We start from the raw sequence: 14345 nt of genomic DNA on the forward strand, positions 1-14345 counted from the left end.
CATGCATTGAATCGTTCTGTAGTTTTGTGTATTTAGACATTTACACTGATTTAATTTAATATGTTTTAATTGCCAAAATTGCTGAAAAATTGACGTCCCAGACAGCACTTGTCAATCACACAGCAACCATTGCCGTGATAGCTTTTGCTTGAATTTTGTGATAAAATGATAAAAGGTGAGTTTCTGTAAGTATACCACTCTTTTCCTCATCTTTTCAGCTGTGGTGGCCATCGTGGGTAATGCTGACTACCCAGCTCTTCCTCTCGTGTTGATTGTGAGCAAACAATTGAAATCCACCACTTCCTGTGTGCCAGACTTTAGTCATGAAAACCCTACCAGACACCAGGTGTTTAGATTAGCAAATGCAAAGATTCATAAAGTGGGTATAAGCTGAATTATATTATTTGCAAACAAACATTTATTTATATGAAGTGTTTCATAGTATTCCTTATTTCTTGTCTGTGTTATATTCAATCTCTTTTGCAGCTGTACTGTCTCAAGTGACACCTTCTTTTATTATTATATTACAATATTAAACATTTTGGAAATGCACAGTTACATTAATATTTTAAATGATTGTATATTTTATATGTTGACCTAAATAAAAAAACAAAACATTTAAACACAATGGCTACTTATGCAGCAAGCAGTTTAAGCAATCTACAGGAAGGAGGAAGTTGATAAAGCTTAAGGGCAGGAAACACACCCGAAGTACTCGTGGTCAAAGCCAAAAAATGCCAACACACCTCTCCCGTTAGTTCAAGTTCATGTGTCTGTTTGCTTTACTATACCTTAGGTTTAGACAGGGAGTGTGCAGATAGTTGTGACAAGGATATGAATGATATTGATGCTGGAATGGATTTCAGTGCTGATGACGTACTTTAGAAAAAATTTTCATAGCTGGTAGTTTTTTCTGATATTTAATCTCACATACATTTCCATGCTCTGATGTGGCAGAAGTACACAATCTCAAAACTAATGTAAAAGTGCAATTATTTGCCTAAAAACATACAAAGTACTTCACGACTCCACATAGATGTACTGAATCATAATCTTTAATAAAGTCAAACGGCAAAGGTATATACTTTAAAATGTACTTAAAGTATACAAATATACACATATTCCACAAAGAAAACAATTTATTTTAAATAGAACTGAATCTGGTCTGTTGATAACATGAATGTAGAAATGTATTTCGGATCTATTAAACAAACTAAAGTTATTGTAATTATTTTAAACAAGGGTCAAAGCTACTAGCAGTTTAGTGTGGACCAGCAATGGTTGGTAAAGTTCCAGTAGAGGTATAATGCTTCAGTAAAAGTATGTAGCTATGCCAGAAATTCACACAAACTAAAGTAATAGTAGAGCTCTGTTTGTAAACATACCCTGACATAGTTTAATGTATTTGCAACAGACAACAAAACCACAATGTTTCCCTTACCTTAACCAAAGTGCTATAGGTGCCATAATGTAACACATGGGACTTTAGAACATGGGTCTGGGCTTTCTATACCCGCAATCCACCTCTTTGCGACTACATTCATTCAAAAACATGCTGCGCCACAACGTAATCCATCCAGTGCATAAAAACACAAACTTTAAAATTTAGTTAAAGACAAGTTACTTCTGAGGAAGCAGGGGTGCAGGAAGACAGGTGGTAGATCATGTTGGAATTGTTTAACACCACCTTTGATGACCATAATCTAGCAAGTAATATAACTCCTTACTGTTCCTCTTAATGATGTATTAACTTTTTCTAGCGACACATGAGAAATACTTGATTTTTAAGAACCTTATACAACACTGTTTTTCTGCATACCACTATGGGAGCGTAATAAAACGTTAAATTGCTGAATGGGGTTTGGTGCTATGTGAGCAAGCGATAACATTATTTTACTTATCCCGTTTGTATTGACAGGCCAGTGTGATATATAAGCCACAAGTATGTTTCATTTGGATGAAAGAGACACAGCCCCTCCCCATCTCCATCTCACTAGCAGTTAATAGGTGATTAAGCCCTGTTGCAGACAGTGGTCCACAGGGAGCCAATTGATCTGACCCTTAACCCTTCACTCTGATGGAGGAGGGTGGCTGGAGGTCAGGCCTGTAAGGGATACCCTCTTTATCCTTCTCACAGAGCAGGAGCTCAAAGCTGGAGGAGGCACCCGGCCAGGATCGGTGGGTCCCTGGGGCCCCCCACCACCAGCATCATGTTCATATGGTCAATATGGGTTAAAGAGCAAACACCTTGGTGCTCTACGGCCTCCATGATCCTTTGACCTGAACTGAGTATCTTTGATTTTCCCGAGGGTATTTTAGGCTTTGACACAAAACTCTGTTTAGAGAAGTGAACAGAGAAAATACTTCATGTGAAAAACAAGCAGTTGTATACCATAGCTGTCATGTGTGACAAGGTTTGATTAAATTCAGTCTTCTCAACTTGGTGATCACTGTCAGACCTGAAGTAAAGACTAAGCTTTTCCTTCTCTCAGTCAAGGACTTGTGGGGGATTTTCTGAGGAGAGAACTGTGTAATGCCACTTCTCTTTGAGGTATCCATTGAAGTCAGCACTATTGCATTAAGCTTACTAGTCTTGCTAAGGGCACCTTTTCATCACAACCCACACACAGCCACACACACACATCCCTTCCCTATACTCCCCCTTTTAAGTTGAAGTATTGTCTTTAACAGCATTATAACAGTATCAGTCTGCTCCCACTGTGAACAACAAAGACAAGAAACAGCAAATCCTAGAACGCAGCAATCTCTCTCTCTGTGTGTGTGTGTGTGTGCTCTTTAAAGCAATGCTAATGGGCTCTAAGAAGCATTAAAGTGACCCCTACTGTAACAAAAGAGTTAATAATCCGTTTAGAAAACAATCAGATCCCTGGCCATGAGAAAAGCCCCCTGCTAAGTCTTTCTGTAAAGAGGAGGAGGTGGGAATTCACCTTTTTCTTTTCAGTCAGCAATCTTGTTGAACATTGCTTGTTTTCATCGCTCTCTCTACAGGGAATGATGGAACTGTATTTAACGGCTGCTCCCAGCTTCAGTCGGCGAAAGAAAAGACAACGCAGTTGAGTTTCACAAGCGGAGCAACCATTTCGAGCGATTCAAAGTGACCCTTGCTGGAGGTCATGGTTTGTTATCAGGCCCATCCACTGTAAATGAGTCCCACTGGACTTCTAAAGGACCTATTAACAAGCAAATGCTGGCACGCCCGTTAATTGATAATGATAGGCTCTTTGTCTGGTGTTTCCCCTCTGGGTCAAAATGTTCTACCAACAGGATCACTCTCCAGGCAAGTGGCTGTCAGCTCACACTGTTGCTGTTATAATAGGTGATATAAACCATTAAGACTACGAATGACATGCCCCGTGCTGCATGTCAACTATCATGGTGATTAAAAAATGTTATTGAGGGTATGAATGATGAAGTAAGTACAAGCTCAGAGTGAGTGATCATAAAACTTTCGGTAGCTGAATGTATTACCTCAGGCCGGCAGGCTTATCTGTTATGCATCATAGTGATCCATCTGATTTAACATCAGGTCAGTGCTAAATCTATCACTGCTTATCTTTGCTGTCAAGTGGGTGAGGATAAGCATTTTTTCTTTATCTCTCTACTGTTTCTCCTTCCTTCCTTCCCTCCCTCGGGTCTGTCCACAGTCTCGACATCCTGGAAGCTGATCACAAGCCATGAAAAAGACAATTTATTTAGTGAAAATAATTACAAGTGAAGAAATGTGACAATGATAGGAGATCATTTTGCTTCTTTGCAAAGCAAATCAGCTCTTATCAAGTGTCATTTTCCTCACGGCTGAGTGGCCAGACTTGCTCTTCTGCTTTTCAGGAAATTAACAGTTGTTTCAGGAAAATACAGAAAAAACACAGAGAAAAGGAACGACGACTTCACATAATCATTACATTTTTTTATTCACTTTAAAAAACACGATCAGACTGAAGACTGAAAATATAAAACCTCTTTCAATCCTCTATACTTTACAAAATACACTTATTAAAGGGTCTAAATTTTGTGATAATAAAACGTCTTTATTGTTGGCTTAGCATTTCTTCAGGGACAATTATGACTTTTTGAATGTGATCCAAGTGAAGTCAGGATTTTTAAGGTGCACTTGCCCGTGGGCAAAGCTTGTAGACTGCCAACAATTTATGTCCATAAGTTGTCACTTTTTTCAGGTGTTTTGTGTTGTTTTTGGTGCTTTAACAACCCTAACAAGCTTCTTGCTTTACCACAAACATCTTTGTCTTAAGGTCAATCTCATGCTGAAATGAATGACTTCCTCCTAAAGTTGACTATTTCCCGCGGAGGTCAATAGTCTGCCGTCTTTGTCTGCAACCATGGTCTAGTAACGTACGTCTGCACTGGTCAACTTTCAGGTAAAGCAGTTGCTACTGAATAAATCTCTCTGCAAAGACAGTGAATAAGTCAACAGTTATTAGCCCACAATGTCATCACATTGGTCCAGCGTGTGACATATACACATAGTGTAATAAGTTACTGCCCGACAATTTCTTTATTTGAACTTTTTCATCAAAATTGCAAATTCAAGGTGGTATACACAACAAAAGTATTTATCGTTTTTATGAATGTCATATAAGTCAATTATTTAATCATTATTACATTGCTCCTTTCATCACTCTTTTGTTGAATTGTTAGCAAACACTAAAATAATCAGCTTTATGAGGTTTCTGTGTCTTAATTTACCTCACTGTAAATTACCCAGGAGGAAATGGCCAGTGAGAGTGGATTGTGGGACTTTATTCCAATGTTTCCTGCAGTAAGTTATTCCTTTGTCTGGACTGAGCTAATAGCAGGGAATTGGATTCAAATAGAGTCAAGCTGCCTCCTGAGATCCCTCAATCCACCGTCGCCATAAAAACAAGGTCTGAGGCCAGTCTAAATATTTGGTAGTCTTAGCAGGTTCATGTTAAAAGACACACACGCACAGCAAATGCACACACACACATACACATGCAGTGAATGCACAAGCAGGCCGAGGCTGTGAAGTTGAATGGCATAGCTCAAAGCCTTCCTCCCCCTATCCCTGCCTCTTTCTCTCTCTAAACCGCCAAACCATTCTCCCCCTTTCTCCAGCTCAGAGGAATTCATTAACTGCCTCTCCACAGAGACACTATGGAAATCAGGCAGCTACAAAGGCAGAGAGAGAGGGAGAGAGAGCGGAGGGAGGGGTGGTGGTGGTGAATGGGGCTATATTATCCTATTAGATGGTGGATATGTCTCGTTTCCCTCCCCTGCCATGAGAAAAACATTAATTTTAAGTGAGAAACGAGACAGAGGGAGGGAGAAAGGGAGACAGGGATGGAGAAAGAGAGGGAAATGGTGAGGGTCTTTAAGGTTGCTCTTTTATCGAGCTGAAATGGAGAGTCCCCTGGCTCCATTTACCTTGGCAATGAGGATAGAGCCGCTCTCCATGAATGCCATTTAAAATGCCATGGAGATTAAGCATCCTCTCTCCCTCTCTCTCTTCCCCTCTCTTTTCCTCCCTCGCTCTCTGTTTCTCACACTCACACACACACACACATAACACACAGTGGCAGCAGCGGTAGCGTGCTCATCATAATATGTGTTTAGGAAAACAGCTTTGAGATTCAGAAGTAAAGCCCTCTAGGTGACAGCGCCGAGGAGGGAAGAGAAGAGAAAAAGACAGAAAGGACCATCGCTTAGCCAGAGTGGGCCTTTAGCGCTGTAATTAAATCATTAGAAACCCCTTACCAGCACCAGCCCCACCACCTCCCACCTCTTCCTCTCTCCTCTCTCTCTCTCTCTCTTTCCTCTCCCAGCTCAGTCAGGCTCATCAGGGGCTCCAGTGTGAAATGATGAATCTGTATTTATGGGGATGGAGTAATTACACAGCTAACCTCTGCGGGAATCTGAGAGGGCCACAGGGCCACTGAGCAGGGCGCAGGGTTCTCAACCTCATTAGCACTGCCAGAGTATGTGCATATGTGTGTGACAGAGTGTGTGAGATGGTGTCTGAGTGGAGCAGAATTTTGAAAGTTAAATTGTCAACGAGGAAACAATCAGCATCCTTCCAAATATTAGGGTCCACTTTTGATAGATTGCAAGAAAATGATAGATTTTCTTGCACTTTTTATCGAAATATAAATAAGTAATTACCAAAAACGCTCTACAACAATAGTGACTTTGGGCTCTACAGAGTACAGTAGTCCATTCTTCTTACCAAACATCTGTCATTTTCCACTTCACAGCTCGTGTGTGCTCCATATCTCTGCTCATCTCTTATCCTCCTCAATCTCTGTCATTACCTCCAGTCTCCTTTATCTTTTCTGCTCTTAAAAAAATATGCTCCACTGATTTCCGTCAATAATCATGGACATTCCTGTCGGATCTGGTCGACCATATCGATGCCTCCTGGCCCATCTGCTGGCCAGAATGTGCCGGTATATCCTGCCAATCAGCTGTCAAAGCATGAAGGAAAAATAACTCTTAAAATAGAAAGGGATATGTTTAAATTGCAATAGTTGATCATCGCTTGTAGTATTGTTATTATTATTAACACAATATTGTTTTACAACTGAGGTGGTGCGTTAGTTAAATTAAGCCATATTGACCATAAAAAGACAGATTCACTCTACTCACATGCACACAGGTTTCCCTTCTGTACGAAGAAATTAAATCACAAACCCAAACACACACACACACACACACACACGACCTAGGCTAACCAATGCACTAATCGCCTGCCCCGGGCATAGGAGGAGCCTGGTGCTTAAGTAGGCTGCCAATCAGTCAGTCAGCTCCACATCCAGAAGCTCCTGCGGCCACACGTATCATTCCACACTCGAGGTGCCAAACTGCGGCTCTGAGATAACTCCTGGTTGGTGGAGAAGTGAGGAGGCTTGACAGTTTCGGGGGGAAAAAACGGGGTACTCTGGTGATTTAGACACCCCCTTCATCCTCTTCTTCTTCCTTGGGATCTCTACTTTGTGTATTTTTTCCTACCGTCTCTCGTTGTTGTGTGACTTTGGGAGAGATTTACTGTACACGTTCTCCGGACATGTCTTTCCCTCAGCTGGGGTATCCCCAGTTCCTCAGTGCCTCCCACGATGTGTACGGGGGCGAGCGGCCGGCCTCTGCACGGGAAGGAGGCACCGAGGGCGGCGTAAGCTCGTCCGCCACTGCCGCGGCTGTCGGCTCCATGCTGGGGATGTACGGGAGCCCATGGGCGGCTCATAACTATAGTGCCTTTCTGCCGTACAGCGGAGCCACAGACCTCGCCCTCATATCCCAGATGGTGAGGGTCCATACTTGTTCAGCAGCGCATTTGTTACAGTCACAGAGTTTAACTCCGCTTTTGTCAGGCTGGGCTTGTTTTTTGTTGCCTAATGCGCAAGTTAATAAACAGCTTCAAGTAATTAAGATATTTAAACTCTTGTTTACTGGAAAATTTGTAGGTTTGTATTTTTAAAGATCACTCTTTTTTTGTCAGAATTTCCAATTGTTCGTTCATTTTATTACCTTTATGTTTAAATTACAAATATGTACAGGGGTGTATTGAAAAGTAAGAGCTCTATCATCTTTGGTAGCTTAATGCTAAACTTTACAGCTTCAGATTTTCAAGTTAAAATGGATTGTTTTCTGTATATTTTACAAACCCCAAACGAAAAAAAAAACACTGGTAATTTAATCTTGAGCAGCAGCCTATGTTTTAGAAAAATCGGCGTTTATTTTTGGAAAACAAATTAATATTGCTGTCGCTCCTTAGATATTACGAGTATTATTTGTTCATTAAACTGAACCAAAAGCTGAAACATTTAATAAGCTATAATTAAAATAAAATAGTAGTTACATTCTATCTTCTGGTTTCAAGATATGTTTATTATAATCTGCCGTTTTGGTCTCAAACGTATGACTCACTGAAACTATAAAGAAAAAGCATTCGTTTTAAAAATACCCCCCCAAAATTTATAGATTTTTATGAAAACACGCTAAACCCGAAGAAAAAATATTGACAGCACACGTTCTTTCACAAGTTGCCAACTCTTCCTCCGATTACATTCCAGGGTTCCCAGTACGAACTGAAGGACAGTCCGGGGTCCCACCCAGCCTCCCTGCCTGTCCACGCTGCTCAAAGCTTCTACCCGTACGGGCAGTACCCGTATGGGGACCCGTCGAGGGCCAAGACTGCCACTCGGGAGACCACCAGCACCCTGAAGGCCTGGCTGCAGGAGCACCAGAAGAACCCCTACCCCACTAAAGGAGAGAAGATCATGCTTGCGATCATCACTAGGATGACACTCACACAGGTGGGTGTTATGTTTCAGCTGTGACCTGGCTGTAAAAATCTCGACAATTTAAACCAGTGTTTCAAAACTTTGGGGACGCAAAAGATGCACAACACTGCACATGATGCCCAACTCCGTCTTCGATAGTTTCTAAATTTATTTGTCACATCATATATTGTGATATTATTTGTGTGACTGACACGAATAAATCAACATTCTGGCTTGAAAGAAAAGTGTCCAGATATGTCTGTGTCAACTTTTTTATCAGTGACAGGGGTTTTGAACGAATTATTGAAACGTCTTTTACATGTTTAATCGCTTCATGTTAACAGCTGTTTTCTGAATGGTCAAACCAGTGCATCTGATTCGTAATGTGTAAACATTTTTCAGGTCTCGACGTGGTTTGCGAACGCCCGCAGACGCCTGAAGAAGGAGAACAAGGTAACCTGGGGCCGCAGCGCCGAGGACCGGGACGGCCGTATCTTCAGCAGCGACAACGAGGACGAGCACGGCAAGAACGGCAGCGAGGACGAAGACGAAGAGGAGGAAATTGATTTGGAGACAGTCGATATCGAGAGACCCGAGGAGCAGCGAGCAGGGCAGCAGCAGCAGAGCTCCGTGAAAGGGGAGGGAGACGCAGGCCTGTCCGCCAGAGAGCAGGCCTCAGAGCCGAAGAGCTCAGAGAGCAGCAGGACACTTTCTGTGGAGGGTCTCAATAAATCACCTGTTATCAAAAATGCAGTGGATCATTCACCTAGCAGACAGGAATGCCAGAGACCACAGCAGACCAAACCCAAAATCTGGTCCTTGGCTGAGACCGCCACAGCCCCCGACAGCTCTCCTCAGAAACCCTCACCCCAGACCCACGCTCATCACCCGGCTTTGGCCTCTGCCGGCCACCCGGCCTTACTCCCGGGTCATGGGATTTATACATGCCAAATTGGCAAGCTGCACAACTGGGCCAACGCAGCTTTTCTGAATGCCAACTCTCTTTTAAACATGAGGTCGCTTCTCGGAGGGGCGCCGGCCGGACACCTGCCTCTCCACGGCACAGTGCCGGATGCGCGTCATAACCCACGAGTGGCGGCGATGGGCCCAGGAACTTCTGGAACAGAGGATGACAGTGATGTAGAGTCGTCAGGAAGCTTCAGCCCAAAAAGAGATGGTATGGTTCATCTTTGACTGAACAACCTTCTCCAGTTAATTCATTTACTGATCAGGCCTCAGTAGAAGTACTTTTACACATAGGGCAAAACGATCAGAAGCAACAAAACAATTATCAACAGGAGACATAATTTTAATGAGCAATTTAAATTTGGAAACAAGTTCATTGTAACCAATAAAATGTTATTTAATGACCGCGTTTTTCTTTTTACAGAGGAAGACAGCGACCACAGGCCCGATTCCCTAAAGTCCCCTTTCCAGCTGATCACTGACAGGTAACCTCATGCATTTGAAATCAATTTGGCATTTTGACATTATCAACCTCAATTTCCTTTCACATGCCTTCTGCTAAATGAACCTTTAAGCAGAGGTAAACACTGTTACACCTGACTGAGCAGGAGGCAGAACTGGGCACATAAATCATGTGATAGAGTCCCCATTTTAACGCCCTGTCAGGCATCAACCGCCACCACTCCCCACCTATGTTATTTAAATAATCTGCTGCCATTTATTCACGCCCCCCCAGCTAATGTATGTCAAAGAAGCCGCTGATGGCAACATCATGAATGTAGTGGAGGGTGAAAAGACATAAAACAATTTACCTATAGTTGTTTTTAATTTACATAAATTGAGTTTAACACTGTTGTAAAAACTCAACTCGGTTAAAACTGTTTAATTGTTTTAAAATTTGAATAAATGATGACATGCTTTGTAATGGAGAAAGCATGAACACTTTCTGATTATTCTGAGTTTATATTACAGAAAGAATGCATTCCCCCATTTTATATAGCTGCACTTTTATTCACTTTTTTTTGTTCTCTCTCACATCAGACCTCACCATGGGACCGCAGCACAGCGAGTTCTGACTACAACATTATGAGAAGACAAAGAAAAATAAGAAGAAAGGAATAATTTTATTTAATGGAGAACAGTTTAAAGAAGGCTATTTTTTGATGGGGAAACCTGTCTTAGTATTACTGTTTAGCTTCTACTTGCAAAGCAGATTGTTTTTTGTCACATATTTGCTTGTATCTTTAAGTCCAATGTTTTTTCCCGCTCTTCTGTTGTGAATGGAAACTTTAAAATTTGTAAATACAGGATATGAATTTGTCTTTAAAGAGTATATTTTTGGGGAAATAAATAAATGTCATTATAGTCATTTATTATGAAAGACGTTTTCTCCCAGGATCTAATTAGACATTTTTCATGAAAAAGAAAACTGAAGGAAATGAGAGTGTGGAACAACAAGGATAAAGAAGTGGCTTAAACTTTAATTCAATTTTAAGAGAGTTAACTTCACTTTTATAGGTTGATCAACCTTTTTAGAATTTGAATTCATTATATATTTTATCATAATTAATCTGACCTAGAAATCATTTCTATTAAGAAATTCAGTGTTTAGTCAGTATTTGAATATTTAGGAGGAAATAACACATTTGTATCAACATAAATAATACATCACAGTGTATCTCCCTTTTAATTGACCCATTTGTCCCTCTGTTTAGTTTCACATTTTTCATGCCAGCTAAAACTTGCAGTGTCAGCCCTTTTTTTTAAGCAAAAGTCTGAAATCTGCACTCCTGCCAAAACCTACAGACGTATGCCAGTGGCTTCCAAGACACTGCAAATGCTGTGAAAATTGAAATAGAAGATTTCCAGGATATTATGCACCTGTGCCTGTGTTTTCAGCCCAGACCTCCTTGCTTTTATGTTGGATTATACCCCCTCAGCACCACCACTGCTGCCTCTGAAATATGGATCAGACGGCAGGAAAGGCCAAAGCCAGTATGGGGGCAGCAGCTCAGAGGGAGGTTGATGGGAGGGGGTAGGGGGTTGGGTTGTGTCACTCTGAGCTATCATTGACGTTCACAGGCCCAAAGATGGGGAAGAGAATGAGAGAAAACGAGAGAGGGAGAGAAGATAGTGGGGGGTCTCAGAGTTGTTAATAGTGAGTATTTCTCAAAGCTTTGCTCCTATGCTTGGGTTAACACCACATCATGCACTGCACGTAACATGGAGCCTGAAGAGCTTAAGGTTCATGTACAGACAATGTCTAGATTTAATACAAACTTAGTAATATTTTTTATAAACTCCTGGATTTATATGTAGCTGCTGACACATTTTATTTCAATAGTCCAGTGCTGATAGACCATAGCCACTTGACAGAAAGTTGACTATCAGTAATGGATTAGATCACAGAAATGCTTATAATTAAGTTAAAACAGATTGCCATTGTCTGCAAAGATGCAGTAAATGAGCATGTGGCTCTCAGGGTGAAGAGCCACATCCTGTCATGTGATAATTGGTCATCAATAGTTGCCAATGAAACTGAGGTGGTACATGTGTATTTGATGTAATTTGCTTAACTTGGCGATGAAATGGAAAATGGGGATATTGATAATGAAGAAGAGTATACAGTTACTTATACAGTTAAATGGGGATTTAAGGAGTCATCACACACGTAAAGACGAATTCAGATCCTTCAGTTTATGGCCCTGGGCGTGTGACTCAATGCTGCCACCTCACTCTCAGACAAAGTAGAGCAGTCTGAGAGTCAGCGTGTCTAAACATGACACAGACACAACACATTAAACACTTTCACCAGTCCTCTTTAACATGTCTCATTTTGTCTAAGTCGCCACATTATCTGCAATAATTTTAAACAGTTATTCAGTTTGCTCCATTTGCATATGGTTGCTGTCTATTGAAATGCATTTATCTTCACATCTGATTAAGTGTTATTTTGTGGATAATGAATGCAAAACATGATAAGCCATTGTCACTTTTCTCATCAAACATCAGTCAGCTGGAGATACTCAAGCTTCATGTGACAACATGACTCATTCAATCTACTTTGGTTTGAATCAAATGACTAACATATAAATCTAGTGCCAAGTCAGGCTTCATATACTGGCTTTATTGCTCATCCAGTTCTGCCTTAATTAATTGCATGGTGGTGTTTATTATGCCAGAATCTAATTTGTTTCTTAATGTAAGATCAAAACGTATATAGTCACTATCATGAAGGCCTAGACTGCACCTATGATGGTGCATCTGTGAAAAATGTGCAGCATTTCACAAAGTCTGCTGCTCCTCTAACTCTTAAATTGTGGCCACAACATTTGGTTTCATCATTCATAATTTACATTTGTTTACTATTTAATAACCTTGAACTTAAAAAGATTGGTATTTCTAAATGATATACCAGGCATACAGTATGGCTTACAAGCACTGTATTAGTTAAAGCAATTATTACAAAAATAATGGATGTTTTGATGGACAGGTGGCTATTTCCATGTGCTAATCAACAGCTGCACTTATTATTACACCAATGCATGAGTCACGCTTCCTTCTTTTCAAAGGCATTGTTTGGTTTAAATGAGGAGCTGGTGGCAGAAAATGTTACCTTTAGACTTTTTTTGCCTGGTGTTTCCTCCAGCATTAAGTCTAAAGTAAGCTAACAGGGGGCAGATGATTGAATCATATATACTGTAAAAACATGTGATATGGATCATCGCTGGGAAAACAATCCCCAAACTTTCTCTTTAAACCTGACACGTGTGGATGTGGTGTGGGAAAAACAATGTGGCTGTGATTGAGGTAGTGTTTTCATGTGCTAGAGATTTTCCCCTCACTCAAAGGTCTGTATATCTTAATTCATCCATCCATCTTTCTATTCTGCCACCCACGCACCCTTTCTCCAAGTAAGAAAGAGTCAGAAAACAAGAGTTAGAAAGAGCAAACTGGAGTCTAAAGAGAGCAAATGAGAGCGAGAGTGAGATGATGCAGTGAGGGCTGTCATTGATGTGAGAACAGCATGGAAAGAAGCCAGACACTTGAGGCCATTTTCACTTCCTCTGCCAGCTCTGACAGACTGCCATCAGCACCGCTGAGAAGAGTATCCGCCACTCTTTCTCTTATACACACACTTCGCTTTTTCTGCACTTCATCCCAGCCAGACCACACTACTGTTCTTCCAAGTACCCAGACAATATGTTATTCTTTCAAAGTTGGAAATCAGTGAGCTTAGCATGATGGAGCTGAAAATGACATCAAATGGCTGTTTAATCAGTAACACAGCGTGCCCAAAACATGTTTTGTTATAAAAGGAGCGGAAAAAGAGAGCAGATCCAAAATATGATTAGTGTTTTTTGGCGGATGCTTGCAGAAACTTCTTCTGAGTTTCAAGTTTAGGTTTCATGTTGCGTATCACCCAACCTGCCCCAAAACTTTTCTAAAATAAAACTAGTGCACACTGCAAAAAGCCATATGTGGGGAGAACAGCTATTATTAATACTTCTGAATAACACTCTTCTGTGCAGTTTTCAGAGTCGTATCAGCCCCTCAAACTCTCAGTGTGAATAAAGTCTTCATTGGTGCTTTGTTATTCTCTTTGGTGAGGTCTAATCCCTATTAAAGAGGCAGATTATGAAGGGGATTTGTCTTTGATTTCCCTGTCCCACTGCTCTTTTCTCTCACCATCTCACTCTCTCTGTATATCTTTGCCTCCTTCTTTTGCTCTCTGTTGTTCTGTCGTCTTGATGGGATGCTTAGGGATTGAACAATGATTGTCTCCATGTGTCATCCCCCTCACACTCCCACCTTTCAGCCATCCTCCTGTGATTATGGCCACATGTATGCGGGCCTCCGGTCACCTGAATAGATTTGTTAAAGGCTGGCTCCCAGTGGGTGAGAGAAATGCAGGCCCCATAGCCTGGCCCTCGTGTGCGCATCTATCCCCTTTCGAGGCACTCTGCATGGGGGTAAACTCCCTGCCAGTCTAAGCCCCTGCAGCGGTTACTCCTCCTACTCTTCTCCGCTCCTCCACCATGCAGAGATAATCAGGCTTATGTAAAGACGACGTGCTCTTTTGACAGTCATCAGCTCATCAGT

General features: G+C 41.4%; 1 protein-coding gene and 1 long non-coding RNA gene across 2 annotated transcripts; one reads left to right on the forward strand and one right to left on the reverse strand.

Moving 5' to 3' along the window:
- Positions 1-4022: 4022 nt before the first annotated feature.
- LOC137128719 (uncharacterized) lies at positions 4023-6736 on the reverse strand. The gene is made up of 3 exons (XR_010914624.1): positions 6643-6736; positions 6224-6461; positions 4023-4426 (listed from the first exon to the last, which is right to left on the reverse strand). It is a non-coding gene; the product is annotated as an uncharacterized lncRNA (long non-coding RNA).
- Positions 6737-6828: 92 nt separating this feature from the next.
- irx1b (iroquois homeobox 1b) lies at positions 6829-10713 on the forward strand. The gene is made up of 5 exons (XM_067507163.1): positions 6829-7297; positions 8067-8309; positions 8679-9453; positions 9667-9727; positions 10284-10713. The coding sequence occupies exons 1-5, from the start codon at positions 7061-7063 to the stop codon at positions 10330-10332; spliced, it is 1365 nt and encodes a 454-aa protein (XP_067363264.1). The 5' UTR covers positions 6829-7060; the 3' UTR covers positions 10333-10713.
- The last annotated feature ends 3632 nt before the right edge of the window (positions 10714-14345 follow it).

This window comes from Channa argus, chromosome 1 (assembly GCF_033026475.1).
Source record: "Channa argus isolate prfri chromosome 1, Channa argus male v1.0, whole genome shotgun sequence".
In the NCBI taxonomy this organism is placed as follows: domain Eukaryota; kingdom Metazoa; phylum Chordata; class Actinopteri; order Anabantiformes; family Channidae; genus Channa; species Channa argus.

Excerpts from the sequence above, each read along its gene's own strand:
- irx1b (XM_067507163.1), top strand. The coding sequence starts at position 7,061 with ATGTCTTTCCCTCAGCTGGGGTATCCCCAGTTCCTCAGTGCCTCCCAC. Across the intron at positions 7,298-8,066 it reads TCGCCCTCATATCCCAGATG|GGTTCCCAGTACGAACTGAA; the intron begins GTGAGGGTCCAT and ends ATTACATTCCAG. Across the intron at positions 9,728-10,283 it reads TTCCAGCTGATCACTGACAG|ACCTCACCATGGGACCGCAG; the intron begins GTAACCTCATGC and ends CTCTCACATCAG.